The sequence below is a fragment of the Onychomys torridus genome, chromosome 10, assembly GCF_903995425.1.
Source record: "Onychomys torridus chromosome 10, mOncTor1.1, whole genome shotgun sequence".
NCBI lineage: Eukaryota > Metazoa > Chordata > Mammalia > Rodentia > Cricetidae > Onychomys > Onychomys torridus.
Genome location: NC_050452.1, coordinates 14,223,590 through 14,243,160, shown reverse-complemented (window position 1 = coordinate 14,243,160; position 19,571 = coordinate 14,223,590). Strand labels below are relative to the sequence as shown.

Here is a 19,571-nt window from a genome sequence, read left to right as displayed (position 1 = left end):
GAAAACTCTGAAATGGCGTGTTTTCACTTACCAAACTCAGCCAAGCCAGTTCTTCTTAATAGTGCTAATCTTTCCACAGTGTAAGACAAGACATGGCCCTGTTTCCCACTCTCCTTTTCCTACAACTGCACTACACATGGGTTGGGTTTGGATGTCCAGTGGAGCCTGCATGGATCCTTCAAAAAAAATCAACTAAAACTCTTTTTTTTTTTTTTTGCTTAGTTTCTTTATTTTTATTGGTGCCTTGATTAAAATAGTTGGAGTGAAAGACTCAGGAAAATTGTCATCTTTGTCATTGTGTGTCCATGTTGTTGTGAAGCCCCAACCCCGTCCATGCTCACCTTGTGGCACCATCAGTGTAAAAGAAAGGAGAAGGAGAAAGGGGGGTCAGGATCCTCTTGTGCCTTCGGGACTGTGCTCCCACTGCTCCCACCTCTTTTGTTAATGTAGCCTTCTGAATTTATTATTTGACAGTTGCATACATGGACACGGTGCATTGTGATCATATTTGACCCCTTTACCATTCTTCCACCTCCTCTGCTCCCAAGACTTCCTCCCACCTTCATACCGTTTTAATAACCCACTGAGGACAATTAGTGCTGCACACACGAGCAGAGGTAGGATAGCCTCTGGAGCATGCCTAACCAACCAGGGGCCACACCCCTGAAAAAATGGCTCTGCCTCCCCCAGCAGCCAGGGATAGGTTCTCATGGTCTGGTCCCCCACCCATGCTAGAATGTTGATTGGCTTGGTCTTCTGCAGCTCTTGGGCAGGCAGCCGCAGCTTCTGTGAGGTTGAGAGTACAGCAGCCCTGTTTTGTCCAGAAAATGCTGTGTCACAGCAGTCTTCCTTGAACTCTGCCTCATATAATCTTCCTACCCTCTTTTCTGTGATGTTCCTAGAGCCTTAGGTGTGACCCAGATGTCTGATTTATGGTTGAGCACTCCACAGACACTTAGTCTCTGCACTTTGACCAGTGATGAGTCTTTGTAGTAGTCATCATTTACTACACAAAGAAAAAGTCTCTCTGATGAGAACTGAGCGCTAATCTATGGTATAAAGAGAAGTATTTTGAAGGCAGTTTGATGCTATATCCATTTAGCAAAATAATGGCTTAGGGGCTCCCTGGCCATGATTTCTTGGCCAGATTTACAGTATCAGGCACGTGTTTCCTCCTGTGGGGTGGATCTTAAGTCCAACTGGAGGATGGTTGGCTTCCCTTATTAGGCTCATGCCTTTACTGCACCCATGGATACATCTTGCCAAGGTGGTCATTAGTTCCATCTCTTAAAGTTTCCATCATCTCTCTGTGACACAAAGCCTTTAACATATGAGCCTCTAGGCTCACTATATATCCATACTGTAGCACAAGTCATGAGAGTAAGCTTAACTGAATCAAAATTTCATAAATGAGTGACATTTCAAGTAAGAAGTCATTCAGTAAATTGTTGTGTAATGATAATGATTGAAGGACAATGGCTAAAGAATCAGAGCCATAGCAGAGTTGTTAAAAACCAAGTAAGGATATGAGAGTTATACATAATAGAAGATCAGAAATCTATCTCCTGTGTCTCCTACCTTCCACTCTCCTCCACTAACCAGTGCTTCGCAGACACACAATCCTTTGGAGAAGTTTGTGTTTCCTCTTAAAAACAAAAACAGTATTCTGAGATGACCTTTAACTGTTATGTAAGTGAGGCAACTGAGATTCAAAAGGGCTGCCCACTGTGACCAGCATATATTATTGTTGATAAAGTTTAGAATTTAAGGTTATGAGAGTGGATTTGCATGAAAGAAAATAAATAAATGCATCAGGTACTCCGTACCTCAATGTGAATTCCAAATATGTACTAAGTATATGTAACAAAATATTAATGTATATTTAAGCCCTAGAAGGGAACATGAAGATGAATATTTATAATAGCAAGTTGAAAAGCCAAATTCAGACACCATCAAATAAGCTTCCGTGTGAAATAAAGTCATATTATATGATATCTGATTGTCCCAAAGAGGGCTTTAGAAGTAAGTAGAGTGGTCTTTAAAAGCCTAGGGGAAATGTTAACTACCCAGAACCACAAAAATCAAAGGCAGGAAAAATAAATCTGCTCTGTAGAACTTTTCAACAAACTTGTTGGCTAACACTTTGATCCTCATATTTCTCAGTATGATTAATTGCAGAATTTGCAATTAATAGAATGAAAGAGATTGAAAACCTTTGTAACTGCAATTTGATATTAACCAAGTATAAAAATACAAAAATTCATGAATTACAAAGATTTCTAGACAGTAGCATGCCAACCATGAACTAAAATTTCAGGTAAGTGGCCAAGTGACTCACAGAGTAAGAATGTTCACTTCCTGTGGCATGATCCACACTACTCCATGGCTTGGAGGAAAAGGGTGCTTATTTACCAGCCATGGTTTAACACCCCTAAACCCACTGATGATTGCACACCAGTCAGTTGGGATTGGATATAGCAAGGCAAGTGAGTATACACAGAGCCAATGCAGTTGGAGAAGCGGAGGCGTCTGAAACCTCTAGGACCCTGAATTCAGCTAGATTTATCATTTGTGTGGCTGTGACAAGTCACCTAAGTACTCTCTCTCAGTTTCCACAGCTAGAGTGCAAACAAACGCTGTCCATGGGTCAAAGTTTTCCTGTCTTCCACGAGTCTTTTAGTTTATCCTACAAAGCATCCGAGCCAACTACGAACACAAAGTTTCCAAACTGTTCCTTGTTTCTAGAACATTCTCTAGGACCTCGGCAGAGGAGTCATTGGTTCCTCCTTGTCATTTGTTCATTTTTATTGAAACACACATTTAACTACTAGATTTTTATTTCAGGCCAAAAGTGTGATCCGAGCTGTCCGAACGGAAGTTGCTGGGGAATAGGAGAAGAGAACTGCCAGAAATGTAAGTGGACACAGCGTTGGGGCCTGAGAAACACGCCCCTATAAGCAGAGTCCACACAGTGTGTGGCCCTCCTCTCCGCCCTTTGGTAACTGGACAAGTACAGGAGCTTGGCAAAGGACCCAGTGTTAACTCTTCCATGAACGTCGGTCTTGCCAACCTCACTGCACACAGCTATCTAAGGCTAACTATTCGGGATACTTCAGCCTGTCATCAAATGCCTAAAAGCCAGCTACCCAAGTGCCTAAGTCACACAGGATGCCCTGCTCCTGGCTCCACACCCCCATTTCCTAGTACCAACCAATATAAAAGATTGACAGTGTTTCTCTGGGGAGCATGTGTGTGAATCTTACTTTTTAAAAAAAGTTTGACTCCAGTGTGGTTGCTGGTTCACACAAAGAACCCAGGAGTGTGCCAGCTTCAAAACTGACCATAGTTCATTGTCTTTGTGACACAACTACCACGTTCCTTTAAACACTACTTCCGGCCAGTAATCAATAGAGATGTATTTTTTCCTAACCACCAACCCTAAGTTATAGCAACTGGGACAGTTGGTATATATACTTACAAATAGCGCTTATTACCTGCAAGAGAAAGGTGTTTCTGCCTCCCCTGGAAAGGCTTACTGGAATTCTTTTCCTCTCTAATTGAACTCATTTGTGTGCTTCCTGTATTGTCAAGAATTCCCAGCTAATATCTACTTTTTCAAAAGACCTAATCAGACTAGCTTTAATCAGTTCTCTTAAGTGATTTGAAATAAATGATAAGAAAAATACACTGGGAGGAAGGCTGGGATCATACTCTGTTTGGCTGAATGGGAATGCCTAGAAACCTGTTCCACAGTCAGGAAATCCACCCGACTCCCCATTTGTTTCTTTCTACTGCATGCAAGTATTCCTCGATGCCCCAAGAGCATGAGCTGCCACCTAGATACAGCTCACTGGTGATCTTTCTTTTTCAGTGACCAAAATCATCTGTGCCCAGCAATGTTCCCGGCGTTGCCGTGGCAGGTCCCCCAGTGACTGCTGCCACAACCAGTGTGCAGCTGGTTGTACAGGGCCCCGAGAGAGCGACTGTCTGGTAAGACTCTAGGCATTGGGGAGGTATGCTGCAGAGCTTTGTTCCCCACGTACCTTGACAGGAGCCTTCCTGGGGGGCACGCTGTAAATAAGCGCTGTCCTGGCCAACAGCAGCAGCGTTGTAACAGATGCAGAGAGCTGCTTCTGTAAGACCCCCTGGGATGTGGCCAGTTACACAGACCTTTGGGAAGTAGGGCATTGGAATCATCTTAGCCTCGCCATTCTGCTTTGCCCACCACATTTCGATGACTCTCAGGCTGCCCTTCTATCCCAGGCCATCCCTTGGCATCTACCACCCCCGCCCCACCCCACACCCCATCCCAACCCACCTCCGTCACTACCAAAGCCCTGGTCAAAGCTCTAATGTGAAGTTTGGCAGGTAACAGGGCTGGGGAATGTGATTCCTGGGGTTAACACCGCCAAGCAAGGCCCTGTCAGGACCCAGAAGAGGAAGTCCATCCTAAGCTAGAGTCTAGAATATTCTGTGGTTTCTGGAAACAGAAGATTCTTAAATCCCAGAAACCAGAGCAGACCACAGGGATTTTTTTTTTTTTTTTTTTTTTTTTTTTTTTTTTTTTTTTTTTTTTTTTTTTTTTTTTTTTTGCTTAGGCAGTCTGGACTGGATCTAATGAGTTCTTAGTAAGAGCCAGCATCTTTGGTCTGGCACTTTCTGCATGGAACGTTCCTGCTAAGATTCCTGCACTTCAACAATAAATTCTAAAATGTTTTCTAAAGTGCTCTTTATAAGAGAAACCCAGTGTAGCCTGGGTTTAAAAATAGTGCTCCACCATTCTTACCATGCCATGTTTGGATTTCTTCATTGCCTGTAATCAATAGAGATATATTTTTTCCTAACCACCAACCCTAAGTTATAGCAACTGGGACAGTTGGAATATATACTTACGAATAGCGCTTATTACTTGCAAGAGGAAGGTGTTTCTGCCTGCCCTGGAAAGGCTTACTGGAATTTTTTTCCTCTCTAATTGAACACATGAGCCCCGAGAACACCACTGGCCTGCCTGACTTGCAGGCTGTCTGCCCTGTGCTTCTTTCGTTTGGACGCCACGTCCTTGACCAGACATGTTGCCCCTCCTCTGACAGGTCTGCCACAGGTTCCGAGATGAAGCCACATGCAAAGACACCTGCCCACCACTGATGCTCTACAACCCCACCACATATCAGATGGATGTCAACCCTGAGGGAAAGTACAGCTTTGGTGCCACCTGTGTGAAGAAATGCCCCCGTGAGTTGCTCACCTTTGACTCACCCACTGTCCGTGTCCTCTTTGGTCTTATGCTGGAGTCTTGAGTAGTTTGGGGGCTTGCCTTGTTGCTGGGTAGGTTAGTGCATGCCCAGGTAGATACAAACGTGAGGAGTCAGCTCAGTGCTGAGGGACAGAGGCAGAGGCAGCCTGCGGCAGGTGGGGCTGCCCTTCTCCAAGAGTGGCTTCACCGGTGCTGATCCTAGTGTTGTTGGTGGCCAGACTTCATAACAAAAGGCACGTATTGGTTCGTCCCAAGTCTGAGGGCCAGTTCTAGTAATTTGAGGTGTCCTGGAACTGACTAACACAAAATCATGACACTCTGGGCCAATCATTGTTTGATTCTGTACTATTCTGGTATTTAGCAGACCTAAGTTAGAAAGAGCAGCAGATCCACCTTCTTGAGTAGAAAAATCTCTGGTTAAGGTCAGAATCTTGGAGTGATGCAATTTTAGTTTTGTTTTGATTTACTCATTTGGGTTCAGGCTTTGTTTGTATATGATTGTTTCCTACTGGGGCCTGTAGGGAAATGGCAACACGGATCAGTCCCAGACAGAGGAGGCAAAGCAATGGATAAAGAGCTGTAAGAACTGATCATGACTGCTAGAAAGAAAACTGAGACAAAAAAAATGTAAAAGAGGAATTATGAGGGTGAGATTTTTGCCTACCTAGATTTAGGTGATGAAAGTCTATTTAAGAAAAAAAGAGGAAAGAGAAGGAGCAGGAGGGGAGGAAGACGAGAAGAGGAAGAGGAGGAGGAAGAGGAAGAAGGAGGAGGAGCAGAGGAAGAGGAAGCAGAAGACAAATAGAATACTAAGCCACTGCAAAGTAAATGAAAGCTAAGATGAAGGAAAACTCAGCACAGCCATGCCATAGATACTCTTTGTGTGAAGATTTCACAAACAGAGCTTTAAATCCACAGGAAACACTCAAAACCTAAGATAGGAAGAGCACATGACTCGCAGATATACTACCAGTGCCCAAATCTTTGAGGGTCTATTGGGGAAACTCAAATCAGGAGCATGGGGTTTCTAATACGTACTATAATCTTAAGTATTAAATGAGGTAGACTACATAGAGATGAGGGGAGGTGGAGAGATGGACTGGGGTAACTGTCTGGGGAGCAGAACAAACTAATCCCTCACTGTTCCACCAAAGGAGCACACACCAGGTGGGAAAGAGTAAACTGTCACCACCTCAATGGGACACGGTCTGTCTGATGAGCATTAATGGGTGTCTCCTGTGTACTCAAGTTTACCTCTAAGTTCTAAACACAGATCTGACCAAGGAAACTGATGTTTAAAAAGGGGCTTTCAGCCATTGAGCACGCATGGTGGTGTTCCCCCGACTGCTGTTCCATGCCTGTGATCAAATATTGCTGTTCCTCCACATTACCGTCAGGAAAATCATTAAACTCAGGCTTGATTCCTTTTCTAGTTGAAACCTGTCAGTCTCTCCCCCTCAAAATAAAGTCAACCAAACTACTAGGGACCTTTCTCCATGGCCCATGTAGAGCAGGACATGAGGATGTTTGCGGAAGGTTCGGAGCACCTGCCATGCCCTTCAACACCTTCTTTTCATTGCCTCTTCCTCAGGAAACTATGTGGTGACAGATCATGGCTCGTGTGTCCGGGCCTGTGGTCCTGACTACTATGAAGTGGAAGAAGATGGTGCCCGCAAGTGTAAAAAGTGTGACGGGCCCTGTCGCAAAAGTAAGGAGCCCACCCATGTAGACAAGCCTTTTTATTGACCCTTGTGCTGGCCTCTTATGTCCACCTCCAAACAAACACACCTTACTTTTTTAATTTAAAAAAAGAAAAAGAAAAAGAAAATGTGCATTTTGTTTGCAAAGGAGAAGATATTCTTCCAAAGCCAAGTTACAAAGGTGGAGGGGGTGGGAGATGTTCTCGTGAACCAGGTACAGAGGCGCCACCTGCAGCCCAGGTAGGTGAACTGTCTTGGACAGAAAGGGGAGGAGCCAATGACTTCATGAGTAGCTCAATTCTGTCCAGGTAGAAAACAACAGAGAGAATTCAAAGCCAACAGAGGTCTGTGACAAAGACAGTCCCAAACTCCACTTCAGTGACCAGAACACCAAAGCCTGCCAGGGGTCCAGGCACCTAGAGGGCCCCCTCAGAGTGGAATGAGTTAACAATGTGTGACTCAGGGGTTCACACTTCTGCCTGTGTAGGTACAGACTTCTTAATTCATCAAAGGTTAATGGAACAACTATCTCTCTCAACAGTTTGTAACGGCATAGGCATAGGTGAATTTAAAGACACGCTCTCCATAAATGCCACAAACATCAAACACTTCAAATACTGCACTTCCATCAGTGGGGACCTTCACATCCTGCCAGTGGCCTTTAAGGGGTAAGTAACAGCTGAGGGACCTGGACAGAGAGCAGCAAAATCTACTTTTTTTTAAAGCATGGAGAATGATCAATAATCATGTTGCTGTTTGTTTCAGGGATTCCTACACACGTACTCCTCCTCTAGACCCACGAGAACTAGATATTCTAAGAACAGTAAAGGAAATAACAGGTTCGTGCTGATGTATCTGGGAGCATATTAAATTTTACAGAAACTGTCAGACATCCCCCACTTCTTCACTGGCAAAAGAATGTGGTGTCTGAAGTTCTACCATGATGATTAATTCTTTGAGACTTTGTAAAATTCCAGTTTCCCTTTGTGCAAATTGAAAGCACTTTAAGCCCAAGCTGCAGTCATGCTAGACTTCATGTGAACACATGTAATAGTGCTTCCCAGCTCAGACAGGCCATCATCCTCCCAAACCCCAAACCCAGAGAGAAGAAAGAGGACCAGTGCAGAGTCTCGGCTTCCTAAACTAGATTCCAAACAATTGCCCACTGGGGAGTCTGGGATCCACAACTGCCGCCTGTGCTCCAGTGTCTTCATCTTTGAAAAGGGACAATTTGATCTGAAAAACAAGACTGATATGGAGATCAGGGTTAAATGAAGAAAGTATTTAAAATGAGACCTAAGTAAGCAGCAACTTGAAAACAGCCTGAGAAGGAATCAAGTGTATGAGCTGATATCCTTCAAGGGTCAGCCTTCTGGGTGGGCACTGGCCTGGGGGTTGAGAGAGGTGCAGACAGGATTCAAAGTTTCATAGAAGGGGTGGGATTTAAATCCTTTTTAAAAATATCATCTGGACTTGTGTCTGTATGTACACTGTCATCCTTACTGGAGAGGATAGGAGAATCTACTGGCACTGTCCTCCATATACCGTGAATCCTAGAACATGCTTCCTACAAAGCAAAGAATATCTAGCACCCTGTGTCTAAGTCTTCCTTCCTCCCTCTAGGGTTTTTGCTGATTCAGGCTTGGCCTGAAAACTGGACGGACCTCCATGCTTTTGAGAACCTAGAAATAATACGTGGCAGAACAAAGCAACAGTAAGTCAGCCATAACCAAAGCCTGGTAGATTATTTTTGCTTTTTATTTTGAAACGAGTCTTAAAGGAAGGGTGTAGAAACAGTACAAAGATGATCATTCACTCAGCTTCCCCGAGCGTAAATGACTTACATGAGTCAATATGAGGATTGAGATAAAGATGTTGACACTGTACAGCGCTGTTCAATCGACCACGTGCTTTATTCTGAGTTCACCAGATTTTCCATGAATGCATTTGTTCTTTCTCTGTCCTCTCCAGAATCCCACATTGCAGGGACTTCTAATGCCTTCTTGGTGACTTTCAACCTTCCCTATCTCCTGTGTCTTTGCCCAGTTTCATTGTCTTGACACTCTGGGAAAATATGACCAGGTGTTTTATAGAATGTCTCCTTATTTGGTTTTGGCTGATATTTGATAATGATGTAGTTGATAATGAATGATATAACAATATCACACAAGAGGACCTAAGTAATGTTTTAATGTTAAATGTTTGGAGACATATAAGGACCACTCTTGCAGCTACAATAAGGAAATGTGTGCACAGAGCGAGAAAAAATGATACACACGGAGAGAGATACAGACAGACAGAGACGGAGACAGAAAGAAAGGGAGGGAAGGAGAGAGGGAGAAAGGAGGTCATTAACAGAATAAGAGAAATCCTAAAATCTGTGGTGATGAGAAATTTGGAAATCTGTAGCTCAAAATGCCTTGGAAACTTTCTGATTATGACAACTTTTTCTGAAATTTATGACCACTAACCTCACAAAGCATGACAGATTATTTAACCAAAGCACCATATACACAGATTAAACAACACTTTCCATAATCTTTGTTAGTTAGACACTTTTGATGCTAAGCACACAGCTACTTTTGCCTCTTGCTTTTGCTCTGGAACTCTCAGGAATGTTCTTTGGCTGGGACCAGCACAGGGATGAGCTTTAGCATGGGTGTTTTGAGTGGCGGCCTTATAGCCTTCTGCTTAGTTTTAAGGGTTTAAGCTATGGAATGACCGTTAGTTCCTGGTGTGACTCACAAAAAGCTAGACCTGCAGGAAAGACCCCAGCCAGACCCTGACTCCTCTGCTTCTCTGGGCTTATGCTGGGGGAGAATTCCCAGTAAATGGTGGTTGTGGGTCTCCTACCCATGACCGCTCACTTCTCTGGAAACAGGCTGTGAGGGGGGCGATGAACTGGGGAAACAGGGATAAGTGTAAACAGGAAGAGGGGGGTGCCAAGTAATGCTTTAAACCTTTGGCATGTAACCTCATAAATTTCATTTTCTTCCTTTTGTCCTGTCTCAGTCAACCCATTCCTGACGCTGGTGTCAAAGCAGCTTCCTACAAATACACTCTGCTTCTATGTGCTTTTCCATCTGTTGCTTGTGACAACCCAAACTCCCCAAGCAGGGGCCTAAACCTGTGTTCTGACTCCCCCACCATCCTCAGGCACGTCTTCCAGCTCTCGACACTTGCAGACATCTGCATAATCCTGTTCCTCCAAGTGGGATTTGGGATTCCATTTCCTTTCGTCTGGCTAACTTTAATCCAGTCATCCACTGGCAACATACCTTATTTGGCTCTGCTCTCCAGGTCTCAGATATGAGACATCATGGCTTGGAGAACCTCATCTTTCTATACCATTCCTCTATACAGCTACTTGAGTTCCCATTCTTGACCAACAGTGTTCCCTAAAGCTGCATTCATTTCTCTGGACTCAAAAAACTCTGCCTGAATCAACTAACTTGGTCGCATAGAGACTCACAGAGACCAAACTGACAACCAGGGATCCTGCATGGGGCTGACCTAGGCACTCTGCATATATGTTACAGTTGTGTAACCTGATCTTCTTGTGGGACTTCTAACATTTGGAACAGGAGCTGTCTCTGACTCTGTTGCCTGCTTTGGGGACCCTTTCCTCCTACTGGATTGCCTCATCCTGCCTTAATATGAGGGGAGGTGCTTAGTCTCACTGCAGCGTGATAGACCATGGCTGGCTGATATCCATGAGATGCCTGCACTTTTCTGAAGAGAAAGAGAGGAGGAGTGGATGGGGGCAGTGCTGGGAGGAGGAGGAAGCAGTAGGAATGCAAAAACAAACAAACAAGCAAAAATCTGCCTGTATGATTATATCACCTGCAGACAGGTTCCCCAAGTAAAAGAGACACATATTTAACCTATACAGTATTTGTCAAGTGGTACCACAGATGTTCACTCAATAAACATGACCAGATGACACTGGAAGGATGCCTAGATGGGTAGATGGACAGACAGACAAATTTGCTTAAAGTGCATTTTGGTGTTCTTGGTTTCTAGAAAACTACAAATACAGTAAATGAAATGACATGAGGCCGCTGACTCAGGCCTCCAGCATATCCAAGGTTAAAGAAAATAAATGGATGAGGAAACCATCGTTTCCTTGAAGAAACTCAAAAAAGCCACTTGCATTTTTCAAAAGTTGTGATTCATATTTTTCACAGAATGATTAGCAATAATTGGAACACACTTTTCAGGAAACCTAAGTGGACCAGGAAAACAACATTTGAGGGTAGCATGTTGTTTCCACTATCATGTACAATGCAATTTTTCTTCTCTCCCATTTAGTGGTCAATTTTCTCTTGCGGTTGTTGGCCTAAACATAACATCATTGGGATTGCGCTCCCTCAAGGAAATAAGTGATGGGGATGTGATTATTTCTGGAAACCGAAATTTGTGCTATGCAAATTCGATAAACTGGAAAAAACTCTTTGGGACTTCCAACCAGAAAACCAAAATCATGAACAACAGAGCCGAGTACGACTGCAGTAAGTAGCTGCTCCCGACCCACCTGCGCAGACAGTTCCGGGGGGAATGCTGAAGAGGTCTGTGGCTCCTGCTCACCGCTCTTATCCAGGACCACAGTGTGCTGGAGCAAATAATAGTGGGCACAGATATATGAAAAATGTGCAGGCCTGTGGGGAAAGGAGAGAATTTAAAGTTGCAAGTAAGTCAGGTGCTGAGAATGCAATCATAACTGCAAAGAGATTAGCGCCCTTAAAGGGAACTGTTGTCCTCTACCCTGGGACACTAGGAAAGGGTCCCTGAGGGCAGGCCCCACCCACCAAAGGGTTCGTCTTGGAGATGTACATTCATTTGAAAGAAGAGAGCCAAAACTGAGAATTCTGCTGAAGAGATTGCCTGCTTCTGGAGGCCAGGCTACATCCATCTTCAGCTGGCCACTGAAATGGGCAGCATCATCCACATGCTACTGGTTTTGTATACATGAAAGATACAAGATTGCAGGGGGCATGGAAGCCGGTGCCAAAGTGACAGAAAGCCAGTCAAACAGGCCCTAAAAGGAGGTCTGGAGAGGCCACTGTGAAAACCCATAAAGACATTCCAAGACTTTAGAGATATCAGTATGATGGGATGTCTGCTATCAAGAAAAAAAAAAAAAAAGCTGCAGACTTGGAATAGAGTGGGCCAAATGGGGAACTTTTATACACTGCAGGGGACAGACCAGGAAGGACAGAGCTACACAAGTTCTTGAGAGCCCCTTATTTCCAGAATCTGGAAAACCTGATGAAATTACTCAGACTCTCAAGAACTTGGGTGATTCCCCTGGGTTTCAGTCTTGCTCTGGTTCACTCTTTCTTTGCTGTGCCCCCATTCCACCTCTTTGAAATGGGAATGTTTCCTATGTGTCATTGTGGGTGGGAAGCTTGTAATTTACTATCTGATTGCACAGAGGCCAACAGTGAAGAGATTGCCTTGAGTCTCAAGAAAAAAATAGACTTGAGACTTTTGAGCAATACTGATACTATTAAAGACTTAGCAAGGGCAAAAGAGCATTGCCTGGCAACCAAAGATAATGTAGTTTTCTTAGAACGACTTAAGATGATGGAATGAACACATTTTGCATTATAAGATGTTTGTAATCCTATGGGGTCTGGGAGCAGGGTGGGAGGTAAGGGGGCTGAACTGGCTTGAGTGTGTTCCCAGAAGGCTCGTGTGTTTGAACACTTGGCCTCATGCTTCTGCCACAGTGATGGATAAAATAAGACCTTCCTCCCTCGGCTGCTTCTTGTTGGATGTGTGGTCCCATCAATGAGCCCCGTAATATATGCACTGAGGCTTGGCTATCAGATATCTATAATTTAAAGAACAAAGTTGGTTGTCTTTATCGTATTACATTTTAACTAAAGGTAGCTCTGTGCTCACTTCAGCCTTTGGTCACTATAGCCAAGTACACATGCACACGTGTACCCATACACATGCATTAAAGGATGTATGACATGACATTTCACAGTGACATTCCCAACTCTGGTTATAAAATATTAACTTGAATTAGCTTTTGAAACTGCCCAATGCCCCTGGATTTGTGGCAGGACTCTAAACACCAGCAGAGGTGACGCTAAGTACCAAATGTCCTCTGGCCCAGTTGGGCTTTGAGAACTTGCCCTGTTGATTTTAATCCCATTTGGCTTTGGCTTCCACATTCACACATAGTGATGATTCCAGTACCGCGGTGCTCCTCGGTGACATGGCATCCTGTATGTGAAGCTCTTGGCATGGTACCCAGCACACAGCAAGCAGCTGTAACCTTCCCTGCCATTTCTGTCAGCTGTGACATCCATCATCAAAGCCTCCCCAGAGTCAGGTCTAAGCTTCCCTGTGCACCACAGAGAACAGAGGCCGTGGTACCCTACTTTTTCAGAACCCCAATGTGTCTGTGAAGAGCACACAGCCCCTCAGCAAGGTGTCACCTCTTTTGATCCCTCCTGTTACTATTCTATAACTGACCCTATGATTCTCTGTCTTCTCAGAGGACACAGGCCACGTCTGTAATCCTTTATGCTCCTCGGAAGGCTGCTGGGGCCCTTCGCCCAGGGACTGTGTCTCCTGCCAGAACGTCAGCAGGGGCAGAGAGTGTGTGGAGAAGTGCAACATCCTGGAGGGGTGAGACACTGTCCTTTCAGCCTTTGTCTAGCTAAGAAATAAGCTGCTATGCCATTCTTACAGCTTTGTAATTATCCAATTATTATTTTTCTTTCTCTCTTGTTCTTGATTGTATCTTTGTTTATTTTATGTGCTTTTTTTTTGGCAAAGTGTTCATCACATTAGAAAGTAAGTTTTTCATTATTCCTCAATGCACATCATGTCTCTTTTCCTGAAAATACTTTAAATTTTTATTTTGCAGGAATTTCTCAAGGTAGAACAGACACAATGGTTAATTTATTAAAGAAAGTGTGGGTGTATAGCCTTTCTAGTCCACTATTCCCATTGTATTAAAATGTATCAACACAGAATATTTCCTAATTAATTTTAGTTTTATGTGCCCCTCACACACACTAATCATTGAGTGGTGCAATTTAATACAACCAGGGACAAAGAAGTAATTCATATATTTGCTTAATTTAATAATATAATCAATTAATAGTACAATGTATGTATGCAATGAGAATTTCAATATTGGTGTCAAGTTTTAGGTGAATACTGGTAATGATTAAAATAAATTACTTGAAAAATTGAATTGGAGGATAGAAAGGGGCATTTTTTTTTATTTAAGGCACTAGGAAAAGCTATGGTGGAGACGAGACATACGAGTTACAGGCAGTGCTGGGAAATCTTCCATCCTGTTTCGCTAACAGGGTGTGGACCACAGTTTATATCCAGAAATATTCCAGAACTAGATGGAAAGACAATTTTGATTGTGTAAGAATTTCTTAATGGGCTTAGGACAACTGTTACAGCTGCTGTTTGAATGTCGCATATGAAGCTCCAACATAGTCCTTCCTGTTATAAACAGATATTTGGATTTTCCACTTCCAAATCTCTTCACCATACCCATAGGCCCAGGGCTCTTAGTATGAGATGCCTGACACCCTGGAGCACCTCACCACTGTTCAAGTCGGGACCTTTGTACAGGGACAAAGTGACACAGAGCTCAGAAAATTGCCACTGTGGGTCTTTTTCCCTGCTGGTCAGTTGGCTGTGGTCCCTTTGGGTGGTCCCTTTGTTCAGCCAACACAGGAACAGTGGAGCAATAAGGAGAAAGAGTCCAGTGCTGGTCATTGGCTTCTTCTGTACACTTCACAGTCTGACAGCAGTGAGCAGTGGCGACAGGCGGGTGGGCACAGGTGCACATGGCACCCTCTGCTGTTCCAGCCCTTGTTTATTACTTGATTATTGGGACCCTCAGCTCTGCAAGTCTTAGAGTTCTTATGTGGGATTCTTAGGAGTTATAGCATGTGTGTAGGCCTAAAACACTGGGTTTCCCATAGTAGTTAGTTCAGCTTCAAGAAGGGCCGGAGTAATGGGTTCCTCAATCCTTGTCGGTGATTACTGTTACAATTCTTGGGCCCAGGATGTTGGAGACCCTTGGCTCTAAAATCTTGGCAGTACTCTGGACCGCTTTCCGTAACCAGGACCTGCAATTTCTTTTCTCCTGCTCTGTGCAGTCATCCATCCCTCAGCCTCAGCTGTCCACCCTCTCTTCTTCTGCCTCCCCCAGTTCAGCCGCCTCTTCTTCACCCAGCAAGCAGCTGGCCAGGTGCTACTTCTGCAGCTCAGCCTGGTGACGGCTCTCTCTTGCTGCTGTTCAACGACCTCTTCCATCACTCTGTCTCTACTGCTTCTTTTAGATGCTGCCAGTTCAGTTTGAATTACTAAAAGTAGGCAAAGGAAAGGCCACCTGAGCAGAGTCTGTTATTGGATTAATGTATCTCGTGTTGCAATACCCGGAGGGGCAGGACACAGGAGGGCTCCAGACATGAACGAGCAGGAACGTTCCTTTCCTATCCCTTAGTCTTAGTAACCATTTTTTCCACCTTAAATATCCACGAATTTGGTATTTGAGGGAAGTGATGGCTCATAAAGATATTTTTCATATTTGGCTTTCTTACTTGACATTCAAAAACTATGACTATAGGAAAATGTCAGGAAAGCACACTGATTAGAAATAAAGCTGTCTGTGAGGTGGCCTAAGGTTCTGTTAGTGACCTCAGCAGATTATATTTCAGGTCAGCGCCAGCATTCTGGCCTTTTGCCCTTAAGATGCTTTTGAATTTCTGGGACAGGTCATTTGTGTTACTTGAAATAATCTCAGCCACTTGTGATACGGCACTCGAAGTTCACTGTGTTCTTCTCCCAGGGAGCCAAGGGAGTTTGTGGAGAAATCCGAGTGCATCCAGTGCCATCCAGAATGTCTGCCCCAGGACATGAACATCACCTGTACAGGCCGGGTAAGGAGCTCTACTTAGTTGTCTATCCTGCTTTGTGGGAAAGCCTTCACAGCAGCAGCAGTGGGAACATCAATGATCCAAGCCACTCCTGGCAAGAAAGCGGTCCATAGCCGGGCAGTGGTGGCACATGCCTTTAACCCCAGCACTCGGGAGGGGGAGCCAGGCGGATCTTTGTGAGTTCGAGGCCAGCCTGAGCTACAGAGCAAGATCCAGGAAAGGCGCAAAGCTACACAGAGAAACCCTGTCTCGAAAAAAAAAAAAAAAAAAAAAAGAAAAAGAAAGAAAGATAAATGGAAGGAAAGAAGGAAGGAAAGAAGGAAGGAAGAAAGGAAGGAAGGAAGGAAGAAAGAAAGCTGTCCGTGCAAGCCCTTTCCAGGGAAGAGATGCTCAGGATCTGCTCTTAAAGTGGCTATGTCAAGTAAAGGTGCCTCACACCTGCCTTTCCAGTACCCCACTCACTTCACCATGGCCATCCCCCACTGTACCCCCAGGACACCCTGTACTGGCCTTGGACACCTCTAGGCAGCTTTCACAGCTTCTACCATCTGCCATCATCCCCTCATTTTAATTGAACACAACCAAAGTATTAACAAATTCAAGTGACACTATTTTTTAAAGGTATACCAGCAATTTTTCTTAAATCAGTTGCTTTTCTACATACACAGTAGCAAACTCCTAGGGGATGTAAGTGGGAATTCAGGTTGCTGTGACATGAATAAGCTGTGAATACTGATACTCGGCGTAGCTGGGGCTTTGCTTCAGTGTGAGTTCCAACAGCAGGATCTAAATCTCCTCATTGAAATGTGTGTCAGAAGTTGTCCATCAATCAAGCAGAGTGTAACAGAACTGAGTTAGGAAAGCTAGACTGTCAGCACGACTGGTTACAAAGTGAGCCCTTGGTCTGCAGGCTTACACGGCATTGGACTGAATTTTCATTGCTACAGTGAAATAATTGTTGCTTTGCTCCAGTGTTCCAGCTGCTCTGGCTTTGAGTGGGTTCAGCCTCTGAGCAGACAAAGCTGAACTGTGAGCGGAGCCAAGGGAAAACAGGCTTGCCTAACAGCTTTATTTCAGTCCTCTGGGGAAGTGTGAAGCGCACAACCTAGGCAGGCCCTCTGCCTTCGTTTCTGAGGATTTTACAAGGACATTCCACGTTCTATGGACAGACTCTAGCGCCACCCATTCACAGTCCAGCACTGCCATGTGCCACCTCCCTGACCCTGGAGAGGTCCAAAGGGGGATTTTCTTCCATGTGCCTCAGCGAGTCCAAGTCTGGCCTCCTTCAGCACTTCATTTTAACTTCCCATGTGATAGGCAAGAAAGACAAGGACATAAAATACATGTAGACCAATCAAGATGATTTTGACAAGTTCTATGCCCACAATATCTTAAAATACTACTAAAATACAGTGAAGCATGTGGCTTATGTTTTGATATAATAATGCATTTGCTCTTTCTATGAATATCTTTATGTACTTTATACAACTTTATGTACTTGATACAACTTTGCTGTACTAGAATGGCTGAGAATGGGAAACAACAACTATCCTTTCTTAACAGATTATAGCATACAAATAAAATGGTTTTTGCACAGCTAATCAGAGTTAACAGCGTATCGGAGCGCTAGAGAGAAGGTAGAGGACCTTGCTGCCAGGCCTGATGCCTTTAGTTCCATCCCTGAAACTCCCATGTTGGTAGGAGAGCACTAATGCTCACAAGCTGTCTACTCATCTCCACAGTTTCATCCACACATACATGCAATCACATAATTATTAATTAATTTAAAACACACTAAAGGAAAGTAAATATGTTTCAGGAACAGTCAGGAAAATGTATTAGTTATTGTTGGCATAGCGGGCAAAAGTAATCATGAACTTGTCATTTATTTTAAGAATTTCTTCACTGGGGCTGGAGAGATGCCTCAGTGATTAAGAGCACTGACTGCTCTTGGAGAGGACCCACGTTTGATTCTCAACACCAATGTGGCAGCTCACAGCCTCCTGTAACTACAGTTTCAGGGGATGTGGTGCCCTCTTTTGGCTTCTACAAGCACCAGGCAAACCAGTGGTGCACAGATGGGCATGCGCATATTCAATAATAATAATAATAGTAATAATAATAACAATGTCTATATTATTGGCTTTTGTCTTCCCATGGTATATATTGAAAGTAGAAAGTTATTTCCACTTTTAAAAGAGAAATGAAGAATCCATAACCTTTTCTGTACCTTGGTTCAGGGGCCAGACAACTGCATCAAGTGTGCCCACTACATTGATGGCCCACACTGTGTCAAGACCTGCCCAGCTGGGATCCTGGGAGAGAACAACACGCTGGTCTGGAAGTATGCAGATGCCAGTAACATCTGCCACCTTTGCCATCCAAACTGTACCTATGGGTAAGTGTAGCACAGTCACCTACAGCAGCATATGAAAATTTGTACACTGGAAATGTCTACAAAATTTTAGGCAGTAGGTAATATAGTCTTGTATTTTAGCCAGTGCCCTAATATGTTTCAACTCTGTGGTTGTGGTGGCAGCAGTCATGTGCCAGTGGGCAGATCTCAGACCAGTAAGAATATCACTCTGCCTTGCAGGATGTCTGTCTCAGGTTGGTCTTGGTTCCTTGGCACTGCGTGTGCCAATAGTAAAGAGTGATAGGAATGACTGCCAAGCTGTCACCTCTTCCCCCTCTGTATAAACAGAGTTGGGATGGGGATGGGGTGGGCTGGGGATGGGGAAGGGCCTGGGGAGTTAGCTCAATCAGTAACATCCTTTCATTCAAGTGTGAGGACCTTAGTTTGATCCCCAGCACCCATGTATAAAAAGCCATTAGTAATGACAATACACATCTGTAACCCCAGTACTGGAAAGACAGAGGCAGGAAGATCCGCAGGGCTTTCTCGAAATCAATTCTAAGCAAACTATTGGTGAACTTCAGTTCAGTGAGAGACTCTGACTCAGGGGGAAAAAAAAAGGAGCAGTTGTGTTTGAGGAATGACATCTGATGTTGACTTCTAGACTTCACACAATCAATACACAACACACACACACACACACACACACACACACACACACACACACAATTTCTTTCTGAAATGTTGCTCCAAAGCACCTTTGTAAAATCTGCTTGATTGTTTAGCTGTTACAATATGAATTCAAGTTGATTTGACTAGAACTAGCAGAAGTGCTCTGATTCTATACATTTGATTAACTGGAATACTATAAATTAACAATTGAATCAGATTACACCCCATAACAAGATCAGAATCAGAGTTTTCATAAATAAATAAATATATATAATACATTCAGCAATCCTCACAATATATGAACCAGTCATGTTTGAAGCTAGATTACTCATAAGGAAACTGTGTGACTCCCAGTGCCATGGCTGTGGCCACCTCAGCATTTGTAGGAACACCTGAGGCACATGCATCTTTAAATTGAACCTTATTTTTATATTAAACAAAAAAGAGGTATTTTCTTGACATTTTTACCCTGATAAACAAAATTACACAAGTATTTGCTCATTTTAGTTGTATGTACCAATGTATTTGTTACAACTGTAATAATAAATTTCTTGTAATGGAAGAGGGAAACTGAGCTGGGCAGTGGTGGCACACGCCTTTAATCCCAGCACTCGGGAGGCAGAGCCAGGCAGATCTCTGTGAGTTTGAGGCCAGCCTGGTCT

At 43.9% G+C, this 19,571-nt stretch overlaps 1 protein-coding gene across 3 annotated transcripts in view; it reads left to right on the top strand.

The window, feature by feature from the left end:
• Egfr (epidermal growth factor receptor) overlaps nucleotides 1–19,571 on the top strand; it is a 170,868-nt gene that overhangs the window by 121,832 nt on the left and 29,465 nt on the right. For all 3 annotated transcript variants that reach the window (XM_036200900.1, XM_036200899.1, XM_036200901.1), the window contains exons 5-15: nucleotides 2,845–2,913; nucleotides 3,872–3,990; nucleotides 5,091–5,232; nucleotides 6,846–6,962; nucleotides 7,496–7,622; nucleotides 7,720–7,793; nucleotides 8,578–8,668; nucleotides 11,266–11,465; nucleotides 13,467–13,599; nucleotides 15,794–15,884; nucleotides 18,122–18,279. In XM_036200900.1, the coding sequence (XP_036056793.1) occupies nucleotides 2,845–2,913; nucleotides 3,872–3,990; nucleotides 5,091–5,232; nucleotides 6,846–6,962; nucleotides 7,496–7,622; nucleotides 7,720–7,793; nucleotides 8,578–8,668; nucleotides 11,266–11,465; nucleotides 13,467–13,599; nucleotides 15,794–15,884; nucleotides 18,122–18,279 (1,321 nt within the window). The remainder of the gene's footprint in view (nucleotides 1–2,844; nucleotides 2,914–3,871; nucleotides 3,991–5,090; nucleotides 5,233–6,845; nucleotides 6,963–7,495; nucleotides 7,623–7,719; nucleotides 7,794–8,577; nucleotides 8,669–11,265; nucleotides 11,466–13,466; nucleotides 13,600–15,793; nucleotides 15,885–18,121; nucleotides 18,280–19,571) is intronic.